The 27,972-nt window shown below is 41.1% G+C and overlaps 1 protein-coding gene across 2 annotated transcripts in view; it reads left to right on the top strand.

The window, feature by feature from the left end:
• Positions 1–27,972, top strand: part of UTRN (utrophin) — a 418,084-nt gene that overhangs the window by 103,231 nt on the left and 286,881 nt on the right. For both annotated transcript variants that reach the window (XM_076333919.1, XM_076333918.1), the window contains 11 exons: positions 20–199; positions 1,517–1,686; positions 4,023–4,146; positions 5,905–5,992; positions 11,280–11,515; positions 11,789–11,969; positions 14,685–14,830; positions 18,631–18,843; positions 24,658–24,771; positions 25,611–25,766; positions 26,710–26,880. In XM_076333919.1, the coding sequence (XP_076190034.1) occupies positions 20–199; positions 1,517–1,686; positions 4,023–4,146; positions 5,905–5,992; positions 11,280–11,515; positions 11,789–11,969; positions 14,685–14,830; positions 18,631–18,843; positions 24,658–24,771; positions 25,611–25,766; positions 26,710–26,880 (1,779 nt within the window). The remainder of the gene's footprint in view (positions 1–19; positions 200–1,516; positions 1,687–4,022; positions 4,147–5,904; positions 5,993–11,279; positions 11,516–11,788; positions 11,970–14,684; positions 14,831–18,630; positions 18,844–24,657; positions 24,772–25,610; positions 25,767–26,709; positions 26,881–27,972) is intronic.

Here is a 27,972-nt window from a genome sequence, read left to right as displayed (position 1 = left end):
TGTTTTCTTTTAACTTCAGATCTTGAAAGAGGACATGGGTATGAAACGGCAAACACTAGACCAGCTGAATGAGCTAGGTCAGGATGTAGCCCAAATCCTTGGGAATGGCAGAGCATCCAGTAAAATCGATCAGGATCAAGAAGAACTAACTCAGAGGTGGGACAGTTTGGTTCAGAAGCTAGAGGATTACTCTAACCAGGTACTTAACAAGGCTTTATTACTTTTTAGCTGTTTAGATATCTGTATGTATGCAAACCTCATTGATACTGTCAGCAAAACTGCCCAAGCGAGTTCTTGGCATCAGGCTAGAGAGGTAGGTGAGTGCTCTTTCACGTGGGTCTGACTTTATCTGCTGACAAAGCTGTCTGCGTTTTTTGGTCTTCAAAACCCCAAGTTGTTAACCTGACTAGTACTATTACTCCTTTCTCACACAGATTAAGCTTCATTTTTCTGATGAGTAAAGCAGGCTTGCCATGTATTATCAATCAATGCAAATGCCTTTAAACATTATAAGAGTGCTGGGACTGGATTAAATCTGATACTAAAAGAAAACAAAGACAAAACCCAAAACCCAGAATAGATAAATAAATGGGAGTCATACAAGCATTTATGCTCTGTGAGTATGATTTCTCATCTGTTGAAAATAGAGTAGTTGTATGTTTGCTATGTAATGATGATAGCCAAGCTGGATTGTTAAATGTTTATTTTAGTATTTTGAGTGCTTGGTAATATTTTTATTTAGACAGAACTCCCATGGGCTTCTGTGAGAATTTTGTTTGATAGTTTTGACTCATGTGTCCCTTTTTTGTGATATTAAAATGTTGTTATGGTGAAGGCTGTGGCACTGATTCATGATCCATTTAGTGTATAGTGAATGAGTTGTGCAGTCTGAGTAAGGGGTCCATTTCAGCCACGTGGCTTTAATTTGTTCTTGCATTTGAGTCAAAGCACTGGAGGGTGCCAAATCCTGTCTTCATCCTTTCACTCCCCTAAATATCAAGCACATACTTAGAACTTACAGGTTGATTCCCATGGGACTTACTTTATAACCCGTTAAAGAGTGTGGAAGGTTTCTATTGACTTGAGTGAGTTTTTAGGTCAAATCGACTGTGTATTAGCTCTTTCTGAGATCTAGGCTTGGTTTTATGGGGCATGAGTATAAAATACAGAATTGTGTGTTAATAAACCCAAAGGACCTTGGTTCTTTCTGTGAACCAAGTAATTATAAAAGAAAATAGATATAATGCTTATTTTGTTGATTTTAGTTCACTTGGACGGGCATGAAATTCTAGTTGAACTGAGTTTTGATGTGTGGTTCACATCTGTAAAATGAGAATAATGAAGTTTTTCTCTGGAGTGCATCTATGGTAAAGGTGCTTCATGATGGCTAGATGTGGTCATTTGTAGGAGTGAATGAATGGGCTTTTATGACTGATGAATAAAAGGAACTAAGCAAAAGCAATTCAGTTTGTGTTAGAAATGGCATTTAACCCTTTTGCTAAATTATTTTGTATAGGTAACTCAAGCTGTAGGAAGCATAGGGATGTCACAGGTTTCACAGAAGACTGCTGCAGAAACAACGCCATTGAAGGAACAGGTAGTGGTTAAACAATCCAGACAGGAGTTGCCCCCACCGCCACCCCCAAAGAAAAGGCAAATCCCAGGGGACGGTGAAGCAAAGAAAAAGTAAGTCTATGTCACTGCCATTTTCCCTTGCTTGCTAGATACTATATAGACTCATGTCTCCTGGTCTTGGGTTTTGATTCTTCTTTTATGCAAGTGAGGAATACTTAAGTTGCGGTTGTGAGGTTGGGTTTGGGGAAGGAAATGTTATGTACAGCCTTCTTTTCAGAGCAACAGAAAGCCTGCAGCTTCCATTAATTTCAAAGGGAAACGAGGGTGTTTTGTTTCTCAAAAAAGTAGGTCTTCAGTCCTTTGTACCTCAGTTCTTTTGCTGAAAGATATAGTTAATTCTATTTACTCTCTTTTGGAAAAACATCTTCTCATCTTTGGTTAAAAAGTGATGTGAAAGTACCAAGTATTTTGATTTATTTATTATTTATTTCTAATCTTCATAAAATATATGGGAGAAACTGCACAAAAAAGGCTCAGAAACCTATTCCATCTCTCTGGTATTTAGTAATAAGAACAATATTAGAGTGATGTCTCCTTTCACAAGTATATCCGGAGTGGCTGACTGATTTGCATGTATAAAATCATAGAATGGTTTGGGTTGGAAGGACCTCTGAAGATCATCTAGTTCCAACCCCCCTGCCGTGGTCAGGGACACCTTCCACTAGACCAGGTTGCTCAAAGCCCCATCCAAAGTGCCCTTGAACACTTCCAGGGATGGGGCATCCACAACTTCTCTTGGCAACTTGTTCCAGTGCCTCACCACCCTCACAGTGAAGAATTTCTACCTAATATCTAATCTAAATCTACTCTCTTTCATTTTAAAATGGTTACTCCTCGTCCCATCACTACGCTCCCTGATAGAGTCCCTTCCCATCTCTTCTCTAGGCCCCCTTTAAGTACTGGAAGGCTGCTATAAGGTCTCCCTGGACCTTGCTCTTCTCTAGGCTAAACAGTATTTAATAACATGTGTTGCAGTGCCTTTATTAAATAGCATAACTAAAACTAAAGGAATTGTTTCAAGATAAATTAAGAAAGTAAATTCTGTATACTCATCATTTTGCTTTTTGTGCTTGCCTGAGAAAATGCTCATTTCTTTGAGGTGTCACTAGTTTAAACCTTTAGCAGGTCATTTAGGGAAAGGATAGAGGGCTGCGTCAAGAGCAGGGAGTCGCTGTGCTAGGTGATGTGTGTTCACACAGTGAAGAAGAGTTGTTCTCCTCATTTTTCTGGAGGAGGACTGGAAGTTTGAAGGGGTGAGGAACCACCCAAACCCTCTTGAGGACCCTGGTCAGAACCTCTGAGCCCTGGTGGGGGTGATGTGAGCATGTGGGTGTCCCAGGGCAGTAACGCAGTTGGCAGCCCATCTGTCCCTTCTCTCTGTGTGTCTCATGAGTTGCAGAAACTATTTTAGACTTTGAAAGCAAAAATGATTTGACCTGTTATCTTTTTTCCTAGAGTTCAAACTGTATTGAGGACAGAGTCAGTTAAAATAGGTTAAACTTTCTGATGCTTTTGCCTGATCCCAGTTACTTATGTTGAAACCAACAAATGTCCAGTAACTAGAATTTTGCAGGTTTTCCCACGAAAACTTCGAGTGACTAACAGTGACTTCTGCATTTGTTGATAGGCTGTTATTCCATGTTAGGATTTACACTGTGTTAAGTAGCATAATTGTAATATGGCCTGACTTGTGGTCTGTGTAGTACATATATCCTTCTCTCAAGTTCTGCACAGTATTGGTTAATTTGGGAGTTGTTTTTTTGTTTGTTTTTGTTTTTTGGTGGTGGTGGGTTGTAGCTTAGAGGTTTTAGGCATAAGAAAGTTCTGTTGGTATAGACATGTCCAACTGTAGCCAAAAATACTAAGCTATAAGCTAATCTTTAGTCAACTATAAGCATTCAGAAATGTTTGTCCGCTGCCATGAGTGCTTAAGCTGCTGGCTTTTTCTTCAGACTAAATAGTGTTGTAGACTCCTACAAAATCTAGAACTGTAATTCTTATTTGTCTTATTGCTGAGGTTTAGTTTATTACTTCCAAAATACCCAGCATTGAGAGAGATCTTTTGTGATGTATTAAAAGAAACAGTAATAATTTGCATGAAGATATATATAAAAAAATTAAGAAATCAGTTTCACCACACATTCTCAATTTGCTCCCAAAAGCTAATATCAGGGACATAATAATTTTTACTATGGCAGGTTTTTGAAAGTGTGTGTCTGTCCTACCACCTGTGAGTAGTAGTATGAGAAACATGAATCTTGTGCGCAGCCTTGCTGTTTTGGGATTGAGTAATGTGCTGAACTTTAAGACCTCTGATTTTTAAGACAGAGTGACTGAATAGGGAAAAATGACCAAAAAAAAAAAAATTGTCTGACCTTTTAAACCAGGTTTGAGGCTGAAAGTGCTGAGCTCTTGAACTGGATTTCAAAATCAAAATCTGCCATTCAGGCCACAGACATCAGAGAGTACAAGAAGATGAAAGAGACTTCAAACATGAAAGAAAAGTTGAAGGTAAAATGGGGAGATAGAGAGTATTCCGGTGAATAGTATATTTTGTCTCTAAGATGGCTGTCATTTGGAGGTGTGGGCTGATCCACATGCTTCGTGGGGATTAAGTCCTTTGGTTAAATAGTTTCAGAACTGGATATACATGGAAATCTCTGACCAGCTGGACACAAACTTTTGCTGGTGTTGGGTTGCATAAACCACAGTAAATTTTAAAAACATGTATTACTGATGTCTCCTTTGGAGTTCTGATAAATGTCTGTCTTCAGGATTAGTATTTTTTCCACTAAGCAGCATATTTTGGCTTTATGTTTCACAGTTGGAGATGGACTTGATTGACACCACTTTTATAATCTTGGCAGAGATGGGCCAGTGGGCTGCTCAGAGACCCCTTGAATCATGCTGTGACACTCTGCACACACTGTACCACCCAGGGTCCAAAGTGGTCCATTGTTATAATGTTTGGACACATTGTTTGCTCTGTTAATTTTGGAGAAAACCTGATAGTTACAACTCATGTATGTTATTACTGACTTGAAAGACAGAACACATAATTTTACAGGATCCTGTGGGAGCCATGAAATAACCGTTTTATCTTCTATTCCTTCTGTTTCAGGAACGTATTCTTTCCTTTTTTGGTCCTTGAGCATGCTTTGTTAATGAAGGCTTACTGGGGCTTTAGCAGGACCTGAACCTGCTTTTGAAATCAAAGGCAATACTTAAAAATATCTATAAGGAGACTCCTTCTCAGTGCTGTAGTGCAAAATGGTGCCAGTAGGAATGTTTGGAATGGCAGTACTGTTGGAAATACAAACCAGAACAACCCTCCCAATAGTTTATTTATAGGTCTTTATGAATGTTTATAGCCCTTTATAAAATAGGCTCCAAGATGAACACCAGGTTCCCATGAACAGCACTGTTTTTAAATGATTGGGCTCTAAGTGGGTAGGACAGTGTTTGTTTTTCCCAACTATGCAAATAAACGCATGCTGCTTCTGAATTTACTGTAGCAAGTCTAAACCAGAGTAATGAGCTTGGACATTAGTTTTGAAACGATTTGGAGATGATTGTTGTAATCTCAGAGGATACTGAAGTTGTGGTGTTGTGGCCTTGTGGCCAGGGAACTCATCTTTCCTCTGTGGATGTATTCCACCTCTTGGCTTACACAGGAACATTCATCAATATGTATGACTTGAGGGAGGAACTTGTTCCTCTAAAAATATTGGTAGTCACATAGGATTTCCCTCACCATTTCTTTATGAAGGAGAATGAAGCACTAGTGCTTATGAGAGTAGATTACTAGTATGCCATAGTTCTTGCTAGCTGGACTTCTAGGGAACAAGTGGTTGTTCCCTTCTACTGGACATCTGAGCAGAGACTGTAGAGGCAAAGGGACTATTTAAAAAAGGTCTTTTCTCCACTGAGTCACATTAAATAATTACAGTTTTTGACCACAGGTGACTTGTTTTAGCTAGCGTCCCAATATCTGATTTCACATAGCAGGATTGTCACCCCTTTTAACAATATTTTATTCCTGGTGGTGGTGCACTAGTCTTTTGCTTGCCTGGTACTTGTGAGAGCTAACTCCTTTTGCGTTTGTTTTCAGAACAAACAGTGCTAACATGCATCTTAGAAGGTGCTGTATCCAAGAAAAATGGAGTGTGTTTTGGGTAGTAGTGGGAAAATGTGTTACCTGGGGGTGGGGGGGAAGTCAAGAAAAATGACCCTCTCTGAAACTGTATTCTTTTGGGGTTCACTTTGTAGGTGATTGAAAAAGAAAGGGTTGAAAAAAGCCAAAAGTTAGATGAACTGAAACGAAGTGGACATATTCTTTTGGATCAAATGGGAAAGGGTAAGCAACTTCAAGGTTTCTCTGTTTTGTGATTTAATCAGATGAGTTGCTGGGAAATAATACTGAAATACGCTATCTCCAGTTAAGCATCACAATATATTCCTTCCCTCTCCCTCCATTTTCATTCCTTCAGAGGCACTGGTCATTGTTACTGTTACTAGTTATTGATGTGTGTTTTGTTTCTATTAAAGCTTATAGAAAAGCAATATTAATATTTTTTGCTTAATGTGTGTGTGTTGCTTTACAACCTTTTAAGGGTTATTTTTATTGAAATATAAATAATTTCTTAAAATGGCAGTAACGTGCTTTTGGGGAACGGAGTTGGTTTAATTTTAAATTGTGTGGAGATTTTAAGTATAAAATTTTAAAATATAACTGCCTTAAAGAAGTGGAAATTTTGAAACCAAATTTAGGCTTGATAAATGTGTGTGTATCTCTCTTGATTCGTAGTTTTCTTCATTTCTGTAAAAACTGTCAGTATGTTTTGATGATACAGTCACAATTTATGGCTCAAAGGCAAGAGAGAAGCCTGCATACTTGCGAAAATGATTGATTGTCAATTAAAACACTTATCCCTGGAAGCTTATAATTAACACTAGTGAAAGTTGAATCTTTAAGCCTTGCCAAAATCTTGTTTCATAATATGACAAAACTCCATCAGTGAAATGTGTCTTTCTCAATAAAAAAGCTGTTCATATCATCCAGAGATAGTCTCTTAGATCTGCTATGCACTTGGCTTCTGGTGAAGTTGCTATGACAGGTAACATTCAGGCCAGTGAAAGGATGGTATCGCTGTCCTACATAGTGACCAGCATCCCTTTTGGAAAATGCTAATTTCCATTGGATTTCCCAACCATCACATTTTTTTCCACCCAGCCCCTTTGCCTAGATGCCCCAGTCTAAGTATCTCCAATCCTCCCCTCCTTGCCTACTACAGCTGAAGCTTTTTACAGTGGGTGCTATTGCCCTGAAGCTGATGGCTGGAAGCCACTGATTTGACCTGGAGTTTGGGTTATAAAAACTTGTAGCTGTTCCTTGCCTTCAAACCTGGAGAGAGATCCTCCCTCACTCCCTCCTTTATAAACCCCTCCAGCTGTGATAAGTCATGGCTATGAAAGCAGTATCTGATCATAATGAGAAATGCATAGTTCAAAAACTGGTTCGTATCAGCAAAATATAAGATACAGAAATTGCTTCCTAATTGTTTGCCATCTTAAAGTTTGGGATATATAGAAAATAACCAGTCTGGGTTACTGGGGTGACTGTCACGATTGAAGTGCTGTAATGAATGGCTATAGACTCTTCAGAAGGGACAGGCGAGGAAGGAGAGGTGGTGGGGTGGCCCTGTATGTTAGGGAGTGTTTCGATTGTCTAGAGCTCAACGACTGTGATGATGATACGGTCGAGTGTTTACGGGTAAGGATGAGGGGGAAGGCCAACAAGGCAGATATCCTGCTGGGAGGCTGTTATAGACCACCCAACCAGGATGAAGAGGCAGATGAAGCGTTCTACAAGCGGCTCTCAGAAGTCTCACAATCGATAGCCCTTGTTCTCGTGGGGGACTTCAACGTCCCAAACGTCTGCTGGAAATACAACACGGCAGAGAGGAAACAGTCTAGGAGGTTCCTGGAGTGTGTAGAAGACAACTTCCTGACACAGCTGGTAAGTGAGCCTACCAGGGGAGGTGCCTCGCTTGACCTGCTGTTTACAAAGAGAGAAGGACTGGTGGGAGGTGTGGTGGTCGGAGGCCGTCTTGGGCTTAGCGACCATGAAATGATAGAATTCTCGATTCTTGGTGAAGTAAGGAGGGGGACCAGCAAAACCGCAACCATGGACTTCCAGAGGGCAGACTTTGGCCTGTTCAGGACGCTGGTTGAGAGAGTCCCTTGGGAGACAGTCCTGAAGGGCAAAGGGGTCCAGGAAGGCTGGACGTTCTTCAGGAAGGAAGTCTTAAAGGTGCAGGAGCAGGCTGTCCCCGTACGCCATAAGAAGAATGGGCGGGGAAGACGACCGGCCTGGCTGAACGGGAAGCTCTTGCTGGGACTCAGGAAAAAAAGGAGAGTTGACCACTTGTGGAAGAAGGGGCAGGCAACTCAAGAAGAGTACAGGGATCTCGTTAGGTCATGCAGAGAGGAAATGAGAAAGGCAAAAGCCCAGCTAGAACGCAATCTGGCCGCTGTCGTTAGAGACAACAAAAAATGTTTTTACAAATATATTAATGACAAGAAGAGAGCCAAGGAGAATCTCCATCCTTTATTGGATGCGGGGGGGAACATTGCCACTGAGGATGAGGAAAAGGCTGAGGAACTTAATGCCTTCTTTGCCTCAGTCTTTAACAGGCAGACCAGTTATCCTCAGGGTATTCAGCCCCCTGAGCTGCAAGACAGGGACGGCGAGCATGGTCAACCCCCATAATCCAAGAGGAAGCAGTCAACGACCTGCTACGCCACCTGGACGCTCACAAGTCTATGGGGCCAGATGGGATCCACCCAAGAGTGCTGAGGGAGCTGGCGGAGGAGCTCGCCAAGCCACTCTCCATCATTTATCAGCAGTCCTGGTTAACGGGGGAGGTCCCGGGCGACTGGAGGCTTGCCAATGTGACGCCCATCTACAAGAAGGGCCGCAAGGAGGATCCGGGGAACTACAGGCCTGTCAGCCTGACCTCGGTGCCGGGGAAGATGATGGAGCGGTTCATCTTGAGGGCGCTCACAAGGCATGAGCGGGATAACCAGGGGATCCGGCCCAGCCAGCACGGGTTCATGAGAGGCAGGTCCTGCTTGACCAACCTGATCTCCTTCTATGACCAGGTGACCCACCTAGTGGATGAGGGAAAGGCTGTGGATGTGGTCTACCTGGACTTCAGTAAGGCCTTTGACACCGTCTCCCACAGCATTCTCCTAGAGAAGCTGGCGGCTCACGGCTTAGACAGGTGTACTCTTTGCTGGGTCAAAAACTGGCTGGACGGCTGGGCCCAGAGAGTTGTGGTGAATGGAGTTAAATCCAGTTGGCGGCTGGTCACAAGCGGTGTTCCCCAGGGCTCAGTTTTGGGGCCGGTCTTGTTCAATATCTTTATCAATGACCTGGATGAGGGGATCGAGTGCACCCTCAGTAAGTTTGCAGACGACACCAAGTTGGGTGGGAGTGTTGATCTGCTCGAGGGTAGGAAGGCTGTGCAGAGGGACCTGGACAGGCTGGATGGATGGGCCCAGGCCAACTGTATGAGGTTCAACAAGGCCAAGTGCCGGGTCCTGCGCTTCAGCCACAACAACCCCATGCAGCGCTACAGGCTTGGGGAAGAGTGGCTGGAAAGCTGCCTGTCGGAAAAGGACCTGGGGGTGTTGGTCGACAGCCGGCTGAACATGAGCCGGCAGTGTGCCCAGGCGGCCAAGAAGGCCAATGGCATCCTGGCCTGTATCAGAAATGGTGTGGCCAGCAGGAGTAGGGAAGTGATCGTGCCCCTGTACTTGGCACTGGTGAGGCTGCACCTCGAATACGGTGTTCAGTTTTGGGCCCCTCACTACAAGAAGGACGTTGAGGTGCTGGAGCGTGTCCAGAGAAGGGCAACGAGGCTGGTGAGGGGTCTGGAGAACAAGTCTTCTGAGGAGCGGCTGAGGGAACTGGGGTTGTTTAGCCTGCAGAAAAGGAGGCTGAGGGGAGACCTCATCGCTCTCTACAACTACCTGAAAGGAGGTTGTAGCGAGGTGGGTGTTGGTCTCTTCTCCCAAGTAACAAGCGATAGGATGAGAGGAAATGGCCTCAAGTTGTGCCAGGGGAGGTTTAGATTGGATGTGAGGAAAAATTTCTTTACTGAAAGAGTGGTGAAACATTGGAAGAGGCTGCCCAGGGAAGTGGTTGAGTCCCCATCCCTGGAGGTATTTAAAAGACGTGTAGATGCGGCACTTAGGGACATGGTTTAGTGGGCCTGGTGGTGTTGGGTTGATGGTTGGACTCAAAGATCTTAGAGGTCTTTTCCAACGTTAATGATTCTATGATTCTATAATCTACAGCCCCTGGCTTTGTTAGGCTCTGCTTGTATGTTTTGTCCAGCTCCGAATGACAGCCCTTGTCCCCAAAACCAGGCCCAGCTACACCTGTGTGGAATAATGCACAGCACTGGCATGCATGTGTATACATCCATTTCTATTTTCGGGTGTGTACAGGCTATGCAGTAATGGCAGTGACCGATTGTTGTTTGCACGCTCCTCTTATGTGGGTGGTTGCAGCTGCTGTGCTTCTGTATTCTAGATGTGCCAAGCGTATGGCCAGTGTGTGAAGCACAGGGAGGGTCTATGGAGCAGAACCTCCAAGTGCCCTTGTAGAAGCTGGCTGTCTGCCCTAGACCAGACCACTGGGCTCCACTTACGCTAAAGCGGTGCAGCAAACAGACCCCTCCATGTGAATCTGTTCCTTATACCCTGATCTAAATGGCAGAACTGTTAAGTTCAAATGACTCACATGTGCCTCATAAAAAGAAGGTGGTACCTTGAAAAGAATCTGCATCAGAAACTTGCAATGGCAAGAATGTACTGTTGAATGCACATTGCACTGAAATTTCTTCCTATATAGCAAAATCGTCAGTTACTTTTGGCACTTGAGGAAATAAAAGAACAAGGAATGGGTGGGAGGTCTGTTCATTTTTGCTGCTGCATCCTTAAGTAATGCATTGATTTGTCAAAAAGACAGTGTAGCAAGTGCTTCATGTAGTCGCTGTGAGTGAGAAATAACCTCGTGTTTTGTTGTGTTGCTTTTGTAGCTGTTCATATTACCTAGTTATTAATCATGCCTGCATGTAATGTGGCATTGTTAGCCATTGCTCCCTCTGTCTCCCAGGCTGACGGGATTTCCATCTACCTTTTCAATAAATTTATTGCTGCCTTCCAACTTGCTGCTTCCCTCTTTCTTTGTGGAGTCTAGAATCATTTAAAAAAATAAATTCACTGGAAGCCTACTTAAGCTTATTTTACTTAAATCTACTTATCAGCATTTAGACACAAATCATGATGGTGAAGAGAGTCATGATAGTCAAGAGTCAGCTCATCGTTATAAATTCAAACGTTATCAAAGGGAAGGAATGGAAGTGGAATATCTCTTCATTTTACTATTAATGTGGAAACAAAAAGTTGAAACACTGCTAGTGATAAGTACAGTTTTGTGGATAGTGGACTTGGAATCAAAGCATTTTGCATGTTAATGCAAATGTGCACCTGTATCTGAAGAGAGGAAAGGTTAAATGCCTGATAATCAAAATGTGTTGCAGTTAATCTAACAATTTCTATGATCTTTTTAGAGGGACTTTCTACAGTAGATGTAAAAAGTGTGATGGAGAAAATATTGTCAGGGTGGAAAGATGTGGTTCAACAGCTGGAAGAAGTGGCCAGAAAGATGAAGTACCAGGAAGATATAAATGCTTATTTTAAGGAAATGAGTGAGCTTGAGAAGACTCTAATTGAGAAGGATGGCTGGCTTAAAAATGACGCTTCTTCAGCATCCCAGCCCTCAGCAGTTCTGAAAGACTTATGTCAGGTAAGTCTGGCAAAACTTGTTAATTTTGATTGGAAGCTTTTAGGAGCACAGAATACCCCAGAGGAGCTCAGCCTAGTCAATAATAAGGTAATTCAAAATTTCTGAGGCATCTAAGGTGCCAGATTTGACTGGAAGATTTTGGTACCTTTGTCACAGGGGTACTTCAGTGTTGTTGCCCTAGTAATGTGGAGGAGCTGTGCTGCAGGAGCTTACTAAAATCTTTGTGTTAACAAGGCAAGCGTGAGATTTGATTTTGGTTTTAATCTTTCACAGCGGGAGTTAACTCATCTTGTAAGCCTGAGTCCACGGTTGGAACACCTGAAAGCCACCTGCAAGGCACTCACCTCTCAGCCCAGGCCTCCCAACTTCATTCAGGAGAGCTTGAATGGTTTTCTTGATCACTTCAGGTTGACTTGCCAGAAACTAGATGAATGTCACCAGCAGCTGAAGAAAGGTACATATCTATATATATATATATTTTTTTTTTTTAAACATAAGCCCTCCTGATACTTGTGTTCTGATTTTGTTGTTGTTTTGAGCTGATTGAAAACTCACTGAATTCTGGTAGAGTTTTCCTACAGATTCTGGGAGGCTTTTGGTCAGGCTGACAAAATCTCTTCATTCACCCAAAAGAATATTTGTATGACCTCCTCTGTGCACACTACAAAATATATCGTTCCGTGGTCTTAAAAGAGACTATGCAAGGATGCAACATTCCTGAAACTACATTTAAGGAATTAGCAAAACACATTTAAGGTGGATAATATAGTTTGAAAAGCTGTGTGTCTCTGGCACTTACAGAAATAAATAATACTAGAAATGAAAAATGGAAGATTAAGAGAACCTAGTAAAATTGAAGTGTGCATGTGAAATTTATTCTCTTTCACAGCTTTGAGCACATTAGTCATACATAATTCCTTTTGGAAATTTCATCTTTGAAGTGATTTGGAATCTGGCTTGCTTTTCAGGCACTTTCTACTTGGGTTTTTGTTGCGTTAAAAATTTCATTATGAGCATTCAAACCAGTCATGCTGGCTTCTAAAGGATTTTAAATGTAGTGCACGAAATACGTAGCCCTGTTAATATTTTACAGCTGAATAGCAAGAGCACAGACCTATAAGGAGATTTGTTTTTTTCCTTAGTTTTCATTTTGTTTCTGAGGAATTCAAGGAAGTGTTTTCCTAACGGCCCCAAATGGAAGAGCATTAACGCTTTATTCTGCATGTAATAAAAATAGGCTCAATTACTAAATTGTTAGGCCATCTATATAATGTGTTGCACAAAGCCTGCATGCTTTGATTATTCCCATGCAGAAAACTGTATGAATAACGTATGTCTGCCACACTCAAATTACAGGGTATGCTTTCATTCTTACTGTGACGAATGATTATTTTATGACTGTTCTGAGTTCATGTACTTTTGAATAATTTTATTGGTATTGTGTATTTTGGTAATTATTATGTGATGTGACAAAAACACTCCCTAATTTTTCATGCCACACATCACTTAAGGCGTTATTAGTATATTTGAACCAGTTACTACTTGGTAAAAACACCTTATATATCATATGTTAAATTTGTATTTGTGTATTTTTTTGAACGGTAATTTCTCTGCAGATTGTGTATTGCTAAAGAACAGAGGGAAATGTCAGTTCAGGGTTTCAGTTGTTTATTTACAGCATAGTTTTAATTGCTGTAAGGTAAAAGAACTTCCAGAGCCATATAACATGGAGAAACAACTGGTGGTGGCACTTGAGCATTTGTGAACTTGGCAGGCTTTGACTGACAGAAGTCCAGCTCCTTTCATGGCTCTTCTTTGAGCCTCTGAAAATTCCCTGATGGAGCGGTACTCCGTCCCATCTCTACGGGCATTTTTTATGGGAATTGTGACTTAATTTTTTTGTCAATGGGAGGCTATCTTAACTATTCTCTTTTCCTTCAGGATTTGCTGTAGTTTTGTGACAGTGCAACTTGTTTGCTTTTTGCTGAATTCTTTTTTTTTTTTTTTTTCACCTTTAAATTGATCCTGGCTTTTTGAGAAGAGGAAGCTAGATAACTCTGATTCTCTCTAGAAATGTTGACTCATCCCTTAGTTATAAATGGTGTGACAGTTCTGACAGTAAGCTGTTGAAAAGCTACCTGGTGAGTCAGAACAAGGCTTAAATTAACTTTCACTTGTGGCAGTGATGAAATTGCTTAGGAATCCAAGGCCAGAGAATGTGCATACCACAGTACGGGTCTTACAACCGAAAATCTGTTCACTGCAGTTTTCTAAATCTGATGTTTTCATTCTGAAATGCCAGAGTGAGATGCTGCCTCCTGCCTGGGATTCCACAAAGGGCTGGCTTGAGCAAAATTTGAGATGCAGTCAAAGATTGCAAGCAGATACTCCATCCAAACTTTAATTCTTTTCTCAGTCTTCCCAGATAGTGTCTCTGATCTGGGAACAGGCTGAAAGCTGCTATTTTTATATATCTATGTGTGTGTGTGTATATATATAAAAATGAAAAAAAAACCAACCCCAAACCCTACTACTACCCTAGTATATATTTTATGTATGTGTGTTCATATATAAAATACTAGTTTATATATATAGTTAATATATATAGTTACTATAGTGTGTATATTTAACTTTGTATGTAATATATGGCTATTATATATGCTATACTTTATATTCTATATACAGTAGATATCTGTTTGTGTGTTTGCATATAAATAGTAGCTCTGTCTAATACTTTTTAAAATGAAAAATACTGAATTGTGGGGATTTAGGCATGCAAAAGCCCAAGTACTATTGATTCCACCACCCTGCCCACCCCAAAAGGTGCTTAAGTGTATAAGAAAATTCTAAAAATGTGATTGAGTTTTAAAATATTTTTTTTTTGGGGGGGATTGTCACTGTATATTTATTATTATATTCTATATAATACCTATTTATATATTATATATATTTAATTTTTTTAAAAGGAAAAAACATTGCCATCAGCAGAAGAGTTTCTTTAGCTCTTGGAAGGTCTCAGCAGGATTCAATGTACGAGTATATCTCACATGATTTCTTGTTTCTAAATTATTCTGATAACTGTGATTATGTTCACATCGCTTATAATTTGGGTCTTGTGTCTATTTCCTTACCTTGTATTTTGTTCCATCACTCTGTTTAACAATACCAGAGACAGAAAGCCAGCCGAGCCAGGACTACGTGGACTCCCTGCAGCAGCTGAAGGACATGCTGAGCGAGCTGGAGTGCAAGCAGCAGTCCATCGCCAGTGGACTGAGCGACCCCAGTAAGGTTGACAAGGCCCTGCAGCAGGCAAAGGTAACTCTTAACTTTTGCACTGAAGCGAGGAAGTTGCTTATTCGGCGACTGTCATCCTCCTTTCTCCTGCCTTGTTTTCCGTGGAGTAACTAAAATGTTACTCAGAGGGAAGTCGGTCAGGGAGCGTTGTGTGGAAGCAGCCTCTGGGGGTTGCTTGCTGAAAGCTGGGTCACCATAGGCTGCTGAGGGATGTGTCCAGGCGAGGGTTGGGTATCCCTGAGCCCACAGACTTCACAGCTTCTCTTGCTACCTGTGCCAGGAGACAAGGCCAAGAGAGCTGGGACTGCTTGGCTGGGGGAAGAGGAGGCTCTGAGGGATCTTCTCTGAAGTGCTACAGTGCCTCAGACCACCTTGGCAGCCTTCCCGGGCTATCTCCAGTGTGCCCATGTCTCTCATGCTGAGGAGCCCCAAAATGGATGTCAGGGCCCTGGGAGCATCCACCTCCTAGGAGTCTGGTTGGATCAGGTTGGTGACCGGTCCAAGGTCTGCTCCTTTGCTGCTGAGCGCGGTTGTGAGGAAAGCTAGGAGCCGGGGCCTGCCCTTCCCTCCCTTGGGAGCTGCCTTTCAGCTCTCCCTGCCTGAGCTGCACCACAGCCGCTTGGCAGCCGTACCCATGCCCGGCCTGCTTGGGCTTGCTGTCCTGGGGAGGCCGTGTCCTTCCCCTGTGGCAGTGCGGGCTCCCTGACCTTGCCTCTGCCCTCCCAGTGAGGCTGTGGTATGCAGACTTGTAATCCTCTCCTTCATGCACTGGGTATAGCCTACCCAGACGTGGGGTGCCTGCCTGCTTAAACTGTCTCTGAGGTTCAGCTGGTTAACAAATCCATCCCGTTTCATCCTGCTTGGCTGTTACGAAAAAGTAAGTGGCAATCTGTGGCCTCCAGATTGCCTTTCAAAGAGAAATAGTGCTTGCAAGCCATAAAGGTAATTGATGCACAAATTTTGTCCAGTAGAAATGATATTTTGTTTCCTATTATGAACTTATAAAGGCTATATAAAGAAAATCTATGGATGACAGTTGCTTTGTAAATATCAGTTATTGGGGCAGGGCTAGAATGAGGGGAGAGAATCATGCATCTCCAGTACTTTTTGTTTTTACTTTAAAAAAACATAGACAAATACTTCCTGCCCCCTCCACTGTCCCCCGCTGCTTTTGTGGGATCATGCTTAGTTCAGAAACATGTATTTTTCCCTGTGTGGTGACATAAGAGGGCTGCAGGTGACTCTGGAGGAGCTCTTGAGCTCCAGTTGCTGGGTGGGGAGACGCCATGTCTGTCTATCCTTCTGTATTCAACAGATAGTGAACAAATAGGTATTTTTAAAAGCCCAGTAAATAGGGGTGTTAGTGCTTTGGTTTTTTGAACCGGCAGATTAAAAAAAGTTCTGAGTTCTTTGGTTTTCTCTTTTAATGTTGCTTCTGTATTGTTTAAAGTTGACAGAGATTTTCTGGTCCGTATGCTGGCTGAATTGCAATGGTGTTTAGTCATTGGAGGCTTGTCTTTTCCTACTTCTGCCTGAATGCCTCCTCCCCCTTTTCTTCAGAGACTAATTAACCTGAAAGGACATACCATGCCAGTGTGGGAGCTTTAAAGAGTGTGATGGAAGATGGGGAAAAAATTCTAGATGATGAGCTGCTTATGGACCTGGGATTGTCCAGCTCCTTCTTCTGCACTGTAGCAGGCACTGATAAGTGCTTCAGGCATAGACCCAAGCCAGGGATTGAGTCAGTCTGTGGCCCCCTGCACAGAAAGCTCTTGTTTGCAGGAGCATACATCCCTCTTCCCAGTCTCGTTGCTACCTCATCTTTTTAGAGGAAATGGTACACTTTATCCTGTTCCTTTCCTGTAAATACAAGGTAAAATTGAGAACATAAACATATCAAAAAGAAGATTTTTTCCCTCAGTAAAATACAGTAAAATATATGTGCACATATCCCACATGTACACATTAAAGGTATGTACTAGCAAAGTTTAAATTCATGAAATTAGTAATGATTTCATGTGTTCATTTGAAATTTCTCTCAAATTTTAAGCAGGATAACCAAAATGACCAGTTTAATGAAGTGGCAGCGTTTTTCATGTCTTGGCTTATACCTTCGGCTGTTATTTTTCCTTAATATTAGGAAATTAGCTTTTTCAACTCAAGTGACTCTTCGTATCAGCAATGCCATAGTGAATATTCAGATTGTATCCTCCCTGTATTCCAGCCGGAAGAGTAGCTTTCAAAACTCAAGTATCCAGAGCTTTCATTGCAGCTAGACAATTATAATCATTTTACTTCACAAAACTCAGAAGGACACACTCAGCCTGTTTGTGTGGGCTTTATTGTTTGTTTTCTTAAAAAAAAAAAAATGTGGAGGGAATAAAAAAACTGAGGTCCTGGTATGTCTACATTGCAGTTTCTTTTGTGACTGCAGTGTAGTGTAGCCATTGCTTTGCTAACTTGAGTGCCAGTACCACACAGCACAGGAGAGGTCTAGGTGCCTGGGTGTGTTTAGCTATGTGGCCAAGCTTTACAGCCCATTCTGTAATCTCTGCTGCTGCACCAGTAGAGCAGCTGAAGGTTTATAGAATCATAGAATAGTTTGGGTTGGAAGGGACCTCTAAAGGTCATCTAGTCCAACCCCCCTGCCCTGGGCAGGGACATCTTCAGCTAGATCAGGTTGCTCAGAGCCCTGTCCAACCTGACCTTGAATGTTTCCAGGGATGGGGCATCCACCACCTCTCTGGGCAACCTGTGCCAGCGTTTCACCACCCTCAGCGTAAAAAATGTCTCCCTTATATCTAGTCTAAATCTACCCCCCTTTAGTTTAAAGCCATTCCCCCTTGTCCTGTCGCAACAGGCCCTGCTAAAAAGTGTGCCGCCATCTTTTTTAGAAGCCCCCTTTAAGTACTGAGAGGCTGCAATATGGTCTCCCCAAAGCCTTCTCTTCTCTAGGCTGAACAACCCCAACTCTCTCAGCCTTTCTTCACAGGAGAGGTGTTCCAGCCCCCCATCATTTTTGTGACCCTCCTCTGGACCCGCTCCAACAGGTCCGTGTCTTTCTTATGCTGAGGGCTCCAGAGCTGGACGCAGTACTCCAGGTGGGGTCTCACCAGAGCAGAGCAGAGGGGCAGAATCACCTCCCTCGACCTGCTGGCCACGCTTCTTTTGATGCAGCCCAGGATACGCTTGGCCTTCTGGGCTGCGAGCGCACATTGCTGGCTCATGTCCAGCTTTTCACCCACCAGCACCCCCAAGTCCTTCTTGGCAAGGCTGCCCTCAATCCCGTCATCCCCCAGCCTGTATTGATACTGGGGGTTGCCCCGACCCAGGTGCAGGACCTTGCACTTGGCCTTGTTAACCTCCTGAGGTTCACACGGGCCCACTTCTCCAGCTTGTCCAGGTCCCTCTGGATGGTGTTCCGTCCCTCAGGCGTGTCGACTGCACCACTCAGCTTGGTGTCACCTGCAAACTTGCTGAGGGTGCACTCGATCCCACTGTCTATGTCATTGATGAAGATATTAAACAGTCCCAATGGTCCCAACACGGTACTGTTGGGACAGTGGACCCCTGCGGGACGCCACTCGTCACCGATCTCCATCTGGACATTGAGGCGTTGACCACTACCCTCTGTTTTTGCTGCTTAAAAGGTTGTTTGGACATCTCTGCTGCAATAACTGGAATACCACTCTTCACTGAATCTGTGCTCTGCACAACAAAACGTTTGACGTACTTGTACTTGTATGTAAGTGTGTGCCTGTTGTATGGCTAATACTGGAAGCAGACATTTATTTTTTTTCTTTTTTTTTTTTTCATTGTAGACGGTTTGTGAGACACTGGAAACCCAGAAGCCCAGGGTAGATAAACTTGCTGAAGAAACAAAGGCTTTGGAGAAATATGCTTCTTCGGATATAAAAAAGGTCTACACGCAAGAGTTCAAGCATGTGCAGGGACACTGGGACAAGTTAAAGCTCAAGATTTCCAAAGATGTTAAACTACTGGAGGAAATTACATCCAAGCTGAGAATATTTGAGGTAAAATGAAAGGGTTTTTTTGTCATACAACTCATTGGTTTAGAGCCCTTTCTTTTCCTGTGTTCCTGCAGGAGTCTGGATGATACTGGTTGAGAAGCGAAATGTTGATGGGCCACTAGTCTGGCAGAGGCTGGAAGCACATATAGTGTATTTGTAGCAGGGTAGCAGAGGACTTTTAACATGCTCAGGAAATTATTTTATCTTCTCATAGAATTACTTTTCACTTAAAATTGGCATTCCTTGTCTTTCAAGCAAAGTAGTTACACTAAAGTCAAGGGTATGTCAGCTGTGCTGTTGGAGGCTTGATCCCACCAGGGGCTCAGTGCCCTCTATTGTGGTTGGTGTCAGATGCCCAATGCCTTACTAGTTTGACATCTAAAATTGGAATTCCATACCTGCTACAGAAAACCTGCTCCTTCAAGTGGGGTTTCTGTCAACAGTAATAAAGAATTAGTACAGCCTGTTAAAAAAGGAAGTAAAGAAAATGTTTAGATATAGTGAGTTTTCCAGTTCCAACAGATGGCCTCTGAAGTGTCAGAAAGGAGAGTTAAAGAATTAAGATTAATCAGCACTCTTATATTTTATATATATATACACACACATATATGAAATCCCGCATAACAGAAAATCCCAATGCTTTAAGAATAAAGGGATTAAAAGCAAGAGTATTTAAAGGATATTTAGATGTTTAACCCATTGATAAAGAGGGGAGTGGTAAGTGCTTAAGTAACTTAGCCGAGGTTGACTCAGTATTAACTGGTTAGATGGGTTTCTTTGTGATTGCTTTAAGTCCCTTCTCTAGGCTATTTATATTCCTCTGGGGAGAGGAAAAAAATAATGAAAACCAAACGTGTCATGATTTAGCCCATGGCAATATTATTGTGACCCAAAAGTTAAATAGGCACTAAGCATTCTTCAATATCAGATTGAAAGTATAAGCTGATCAGAGCAGTATAAAAGCCCAAATATAGTGCCTTTTTTTTGCTAGAGTGATATTTAACTAGACTTTAAATAAGTTTCATATTATTTTCATTATATTTTAAACTTCAAAAAGCAAGAAGGTGCTTTTAGAGATTCTCTGTCTCTCGGGATGAAGGCACGTGTGCATTAGCTAACAGAAATCTGTATTTTCACATGCATTAAACGTATTTTAATGTGTGGAATTATTTATATTCTTTTCCATTTAACAGAGTATGTATCACACACTTTATAAACATAAGCAACTTGCTGCATGCACTCATTTCAGAACATTGGTGCCATGCATGCACACCACCACTTTTCCCCAAGTTTCTTTCAATCTTGATCTCCCCTCCCTCTGAAGCAGAAGACTTTTATTTGATAGTGGATTCAAACTAAGTGGTTTGTTTTTGTTTTTTTTTTTTTTTATTTTAAGCCAGACAGGATCTTCAATGATGACTCAAGTATAGACACGTGTTTAAACTGAAATTTATATTAGTAAGGCCAAGTAATTGACTTGCATGATGTTGCGGTGAAAGTTGGACAAGCTGTTGCTGATTATGGTTCAGAAGTAGTAACAGCATCGTCTTTTTTCTTTTTTTTTTTTTTTTTTAAAACCGCAAACCTGGAAGAAGTCATAGTACGGGTAACAGATTGTAACTAAATGACAATTAAGAGCAGAGTGCACACCCATGCTCCCATAAAAAGTTTTACTTGGGGGAAAAAGGCTGGAGGGAAAAACTTGTTTCTGCTCTTAAAGCGTTACTCACTAATTACTTGTTTCAGGACCTGAGCTGCCCCTAGCAGTGTGTGTGTGGGTTGTGTGTGTATGAATAGCATAGCGATGATAGTCCAGTCTAGGCTAGTGAACTTGTAAATGGAAGCCACAAACCAGCCTATGAATAGGAGGAGGAATTCCAGGTTTTCAGAGGAAAAAAATGTGTATTTCTTTATATAACACTTTTGTGTAATATTGTTAGGCTGTATTACCTGAAGCATAAAGATAAAAGCTGTCCCTCACCCCACCCTCCCTTAAAAAACATGTTCAGGAATATGTGTACTTGTGCACTTACATTTGAAAGAGTTTCTGCTTTTAGTCTGGTTCCTTCAAACCCATCCTTCCGTAGCTACTTGCAGCAGCCTGTAGGATGATACGGAGCTGTGGAGGAGCTGATGCTGCTGGTCAGTGTGAGCTGACTGCCCAAAGTGAGCTGGCTTGTACAGGAGCCTAAAAGAAATTAAGTTCTAGGGCTTAGCCAAGCCCTTGGTGATTACTTTCCAGCAACCTCCTCCTCATTAATTTTTCTCCTGACTTTGACCTAAATATACAATATCCCACCATGTCCCATTCTCTTCCCTTCTCTCTTTCTGGTTACACTTATTAGTTATTTAGCATGACAGAATAAATATTCTGCATGTGAGCCTGCCTCAAGGTCCTATGTGCAACAACTTTCTATCAGTCTTGTTCTTCAAATGATTGCAGCTTTCCAGTTGCCTTGATTATCTGTAGCTACACTGAGCAAGACCTACTTACCTCATCAGTTTTAGCAGCATTTTTTTTCTCCCTTGATTTCTTGTAAGTGCAGAACTCTTCTTTTTCTGTACTTGAATCACGTTCAGTTGAGTGGTCTGTACCTGCACCTACTTTCCTAAATAACACCTTTAACTGGGTGAAGAACGGCTCCTGAAAACTGAAATTCTCTCTCACGTTTAACTGAGAGTAGGGTACACATGTGCAGTATTAGCATGTCAGGTTTTTATTTAGTAATCAATTATTCAGTTTTTTCAGCCAAAGGTGAAGTGCCCTGTTCTCCACAGCTGTCCAAAGTGATGTTGGTACCACCAGGTATGTGAAGCACTCACTGAAAGATGTGGATTTTTTTATGCGCATGGGAGTTTTGAAGAGCTGTGGAGAGGAGAGCATTGAAGCTGTGCGGTGTTGTGTAGATCTGAGAGCAGAATTTTGTCCTGAGTGATGTGTTAAAAACTTTCCTGTTACCTTAAAAAGAAGTACAGAAGCTGAAAAAGAAATTAAAGCAGAAGAAACAATGGAAGTAATTATTAAATAATTGAAAATGGAAGAAATATGTAGTGGTGCTATCTGTAGAAATATGGAGCTTACAGTGGGGGTGTTTTCTCATGAACTGAATTTTTAAGTACATAGTTCCTGTGTTTTCTAAATGTCTCATAAAGCTGTCAGTGGATGGACAGTCATGTATTTATATTCTCTGATTTTTCCTTTTGAAGGAGTGGTACTAATCTTTACAGAGATTTTTGTAGTCTAGCACTGCATGAATAAAAATGAAAATGTGGAGCAAGTTGAATAAAAAATGTTGTGGACGGCATTGGACAGATCAGGATGGAACTTGCACTGCAAGAAAGATTGATACGGGAGACTAGGTATATGGTCCTGGTGCAGACACTGAATGGGTCAGTACTGGAGATGTGATACCAGACACAAGATTAGTTTGGAAAATGGCTAGGCAGTGTTTCCTTGGTTAAGAGAGGAGCTGAAGCGTCTGGCTATTAAAGGAAAAAAAAAGTAATTAAAAGTGGGGGAGAGAAGGAAAAAAAAAAAAGGAAAAAAAAGAGTAAGTGAGCGGCAACCCTTGGAGAACATGTGGTCGTGTGCAACTACACACAAGTGTTGGTTTATCTTTAATGTTTCTTTTTTCCTAATTTACCTTTAAAAACTGGCATTTCCCAAAACAGCACTCCTCACATTTAGATTTTTGGAAAGAAACTGAATGTATTCTCATTTTAACAGTGAGCAGATAAGTGAATGGTGCTTAAAATGTCCTTGTTAGTCTGAGCAGATCTGCCTGTGGGTTCTGCTGCTTAGGTGGCCCTTCTTTGATTTGTGATATAACAGAGACTCCCTGAAGCTGACAACACGTGCATTAGTGACATGATCTGTGTTTTACTGCGAGACTGTAATAGTCATGTGATCGGAAAAGTAGACAAGGCTCATTTTATCAGTTTTGCATCTTGTATTTCCTAGAAGAAAATTTCTGTATCTTCTATTCTCTGTTATCATACCTCTAATAATGCGTGGCTTGCTGTGTCTTTGATTATGTATCACCTTCAATTCTTTTAAATCTACTGCATGGCTGTACATCATGTGGTTTTTCTAGGACCGAACAAGTTAAAATTCAGCACATTTGATCTCTGTTCGTGCCTGGAATAAACTTTAGAAACTGATCCAGTGGTTTAGTTTGTGTCTAAAAATTGTGAGCTCTTGTACATCAACAACCTACACTGGGTATTTGACCATTGGCAATTATTTACCTGTGCAGTGCAGAAGCAGTTACTTCATTAAACTTCTGTAGACTTGGCTTGTGACTCAGCAAGCTATTTAAATGTGTGCCTAACTTTTGTGAGTAATTCCATTTAATTCACTTCAGCTACTTATGTAAGTAACTTACTGTAAGCAAGCTAAATTAGGTATATACTAAAATGCCCTGTCAAATGGCAGCCTGTATAAATATGTATTTTTTACATTAAGCCATGGTTCACTGTTAAGCTTCCTGGGGTCTGTTTTTTGGAAAATGATTTTCAGGCTAATCAGCTGTAAGAAATTCCCCCAAAATGGAAAAGGAATGAAGAAAATGTCATGACTTCGACCTCTAATGGTAGCATTGGCCTAAAAATAAACATGATCTTAGTCTAATGGGTTTTCATTAGTGCAGATGTATTTTTGAGAAGCAGCGTGTAATGTATTGATCTTGAAACAACTGTTATTGCAGGGTTTTTAAGGAAACAAAGTGTGTGCTTTCCTCCTCGGTGTCATGCAGAGTAGAAGGTGAAGTTGATGAGCTTTTACTTGGCTTCTCAATAACAGTGCTCTGTGGTGATGATTGTGTCAGAATAAAAAGATGCCATCTATTAAACACAACCAGTCAAAAAATGTCGATTAAAAAAAGTCTGACTATATTATTAAAAAATTGCAATCATATAACTCAGTTGAACAAGGATAAGGAAAAACTTTCTTCCTGCTCTAAGTTTGTGGTGGTTTTGTTTGTAAGGGTGTTTGGGAACATCCACAATTGCATGGGAAGGAGATGACAACCCTCCTGTCTCCCTCCCCACCTAGCTCATCACAGGATATAAGGCAACTGCCAAATGTTAGGTCAGATAACTCTGAAATTGTGTATGTATTTACTTTTTTTCCCCCCTGTGCATTGATGTAGTGAGTACAGTAGCTGCTCTTGGTCTCAAACAGCTAGATTTTTTTTTTTTAGTGGTTAGTCTAATCCTCTGTGGTATTTTCCTTTTATGCTCGTGTTTCTCTGTAAGGCGAATGGCTTTCGCAGGATAGCTTCTACCTGTCAGGTATGTCTAGCATTATCCCCATCTCTTCTCCCCACATATATTTCTACAGGGCTCTCTCTTTTCCTTGGAGTGCAATATGTCTCTCAAACAAGTGTGGTGGAAGCAGTTATACATAGCGTTTTCCTGACAACAGAAGCTATTCCCAGCCTTCAGCCAGGTCCTTCATGTGAAGGGTAATCACATACTTCTTGAAGCCATGCTTGCCTCCTTACTTGATCCCATGTTTCTTGTGTGATAGGTAGCCTGGAGCAGTGCAGTGTTAATTAAACCATGCTGTGGCATGGATGGGAGAATATGACTATTGTGAATTTAATTTTCATATAAATTTGAGAACAGAGAAATTGGGGGGGGGAACCCCCAAACAACCAAAACCAAAAATTAAACCAAAGGTGGTCCGATTCAAAACCAAGGCAATGCAAGCAGCTTGTAGAATATTCTTTTGACACTGCTAGAAGTTGAAATGCAACAGCCATACATTCTTCATCATGGCATTGTATCAACTCTTCATTACTGTATTTGATTTAGGCTGATTCAAAAGTCGTTCAGAAGTGGATGGATGGTGTGAAAGACTTCTTAATGACAGAAAAGGCTGTTCAAGGAGATACCGAAGGACTTCAAAGACAACTTGACCAGTGCACAGTGAGTTTTGCTCTTTTAAGGAATCTTTTGAAATAAATGACTAGCATCTCTTCTTTATTATTTTGCTTGCATTATTAAATATTGTCCATGGCATATTCCATAAAGCCTGCCAGAAAAATTGTCTTATCTTTCTTCAGGGCACACTTTAATTGGTTCCTTGTGTGTAGCCATAACACTTAGTACTTTTCAAAGGTCTTCACCGTATTTACAAATACTCATCTACAAGTTGACATTATTTCCTCTGAAAATGTTTATGTATTTTTCCTAATTGTGTGATTAGGGAATTGAATCTATGAGTGAAAAGTGCTTTCTGCATTAAAATGCCAAGGGCAATAAAAATAACAAGCAAATAACTCTGAAACTCCTAGGGTTTTGGAATTGTATGTGCCTTACAAGTAAGATTCCTTCCTAGCTGGTGGCACATAATAATCACAAATAGGTAGAATTTCATCTTATAGTAAGTAATTACAGTGCACCTTCAAATGTTTTGGGTTTTTTTTTGGGGGGGGGAGAAGAATGAGTCTGAGGTATGCCAGAAACATCAGGGTATTTAGTGCACATAATCTTCAAACTTGCGTTGTTCCGATGTTGACATTTGGCATGCAAGAATGTTTGCGCTGTGTATGGCAAGCTGTATTTTGTTTTTTAGTTGCATAGTTCTGATGTTTTGGGTCACTGAAGGATTGTTTTAAACAGCCTGGTATTGAACACAGCATCAATCTGCTTTTTTATTAAAGTGTCTCTGGAATAATTAAAAACTACAAAATTATTGGTATCCTATAAATTTATGTAATGTCTTGCTAAAGAAGAACATTCATTTTTCTCTGATGTGTGCTCAGATGTTTGTCAATGAAATGGAGACGATTGAACCATCGCTGAAAGAGATGAAAGAAGTAGAGTCTGCTTTAAGAGCTCAGCCTATTGCAAGCATAAATACTTGGGCAAAGTCTAGGCTAGTAGACTGCCAGACTCAATGGGAGAAACTGAGCAAACAGGTGAGTTCTCCATACGTTGCTAGTGCTTGCTTGTTACTGCAGCTGTTTGTTCGGTTGTGTGGCATTGGTAGGATGGCGAAGAGGTGAAGCAGTGGGATGAGTATGTTTTACTTGTTCCACTGTCAAAGTGGCTGAAATCCAGCTTGGCCCAGTGAGTCCTTCAGAAGTGCAAATATGTGAGGGGACACCTGTGCAACAGTAGTTTTGTTTGAATACATGCACTTCTCAGTACCTAACTGGAAGGAGTGAGCTCTTTAATTGTTTGTAACTAAAAATTAATTTGTTCACTTTGCCTCATGCTGCTTTTTCTGGGGTGGGTGGGAGGGAAGTCTGACCTTTTTGTTGTGTTGTTCCTGAAATCTGGAATATTATTCTGCCCTGTGTAATTTCTGCCTGCTTCCAAGCAGCTTTAAAAAATAAATGGCTATAAATAGGCTACCACTTCAGTCTGGTGCATTTGGTTGTTTCTTTTGGGTGGAAGCTTTCTGTTGTCTGTAGAAACATAATTCTTTAGTTGCAATGCCTGGTGAGGACCTGTGTTGGAGAACCTTGCTGTTAATATAGAATCCAGATTGCCTGGGCTGTGGAAAGAAGCGAGGCCTGAAGGGTGTCTTAGTGCTCTGTATAAAGAGACATCTAACTATATGATACTTGTGATCAGAAGAGGGTTTTTTTGTCTGACTTTTTCCAGGGATTGTTTTCAGTTTACATGCAATGAGGAAAAAACGGTAATTTTCCTCCCTCTCTCATCTCTAGATTTTTTTGATCTGCTAAAAAGGGATCATGAGTTTGTGTGTGTGTAAAAGTAAAAGTCTTTTGTTAATTAAAAAGGCCTGAAAATATTTTGGTAGTAAAATGTTTTAACAAAGACTTGTGGTTTTTCACATACACAAGGACATTTAAGTAACAAAACTGCTGTTTCTTTCTCCACCTTGGATTCTAGATCGTTACTCAGAAAAATCGCCTGTCTGAAAGTCAGGAAAAAGCTGTAAATCTGAAGAAGGATTTGGCAGAGATGCAAGAATGGATGACCCAAGCTGAAGAAGAATATTTGGAGAAAGATTTTGAATACAAGTCCCCTGAAGAGCTAGAGAATGCGGTGGAGGAAATGAAGGTCAGGAATAGAAGGTCATTGTAGAGACCTGATTAAAGAGAAACAAAATTTAATGGCTTTGGGGGCTCACCTTCTGTGGAATTATTACCTATGTGGAAAGGAGCTCAGGTCATGACAAGATTAGTGGTATTTTTCAGCTTTGCTTTGTGGAATTTTTGTTTTTAAAGCACAAACTATAAAAGCAGATGTTTTATTTGGCCACGAGGGGTAGGGATTTCATAATGAATAGCAGCTTGCCCAGCTGTTGAGCCAGGCTTGCTATGTATAGCATATTAAACACTAAGAATATGGAAACTTATTGCAGGAGATGAAACTTGAGAAAGAAAGAAAAGGTGATATTATACCTGTCTAAATTAGCGGTTGTGTAAACATACTCTTCTGCTTCTAGCTGTTGGGCTTCAGTTTCTTGTCCCCTAGATATAGTAACTCTACATTTAGAAAAGCAGTTTAAAACAGTTCAGTTGTAAGGTTATCTTGTGTTCCTCATCTGTTGCAAATGGTGATGCTGACCCCTGCTTCTCTAATTTTGGGACTGGTGGCCAAAAAAAATGGAGAGGAAGGAGCTATTTTTGTCTCATTATAAATTACCAGTTGAATAGATAATTTTCTTGGATGTATGTACAGAGTAAACAATAATTCTCTCTCTGGTTTTAAATCTGAGAGTTCAGGCATATCTTCACAAATGTTTTGACTTGTATGTACGTTATTTAAATGAGCATCCACTACACTGTTACTCGATGGAGCATAAAATAAAGAATTTTTTCTCCCTTACAAGTGCTTTGACAAATCTATTTGAAGTTTTGAATTGTTCTTTTTTGTAGGGGCTTTCTGAAGCCGTCTTTAACAAGTGTTTTAATATACTCATGTCCTCTGAAGCCATTTGAGATCACATAGTCTGACAGCCTGCTGAACACAAGCTAAGAAAAGAAAGAACCCTCTTTTCATTGGCAAATCTGAGAGACTTTGAGCACATTTACCTTTGTCAAATCCAGATTATATTCTGTACTTTTAAATTTGGCAGATATGTCAGTGACCCAGTAAGCTTACTGTAACACTTGCATATCCTCTTTCATTTGCAGTAAGAATATTATG

This window comes from Aptenodytes patagonicus, chromosome 3 (assembly GCF_965638725.1).
Source record: "Aptenodytes patagonicus chromosome 3, bAptPat1.pri.cur, whole genome shotgun sequence".
Taxonomy (NCBI): Eukaryota; Metazoa; Chordata; class Aves; order Sphenisciformes; family Spheniscidae; genus Aptenodytes; species Aptenodytes patagonicus.
The sequence above is the reverse complement of the archived record's forward strand: the minus strand, read 5'-3'. Positions and strand labels throughout refer to the sequence as shown.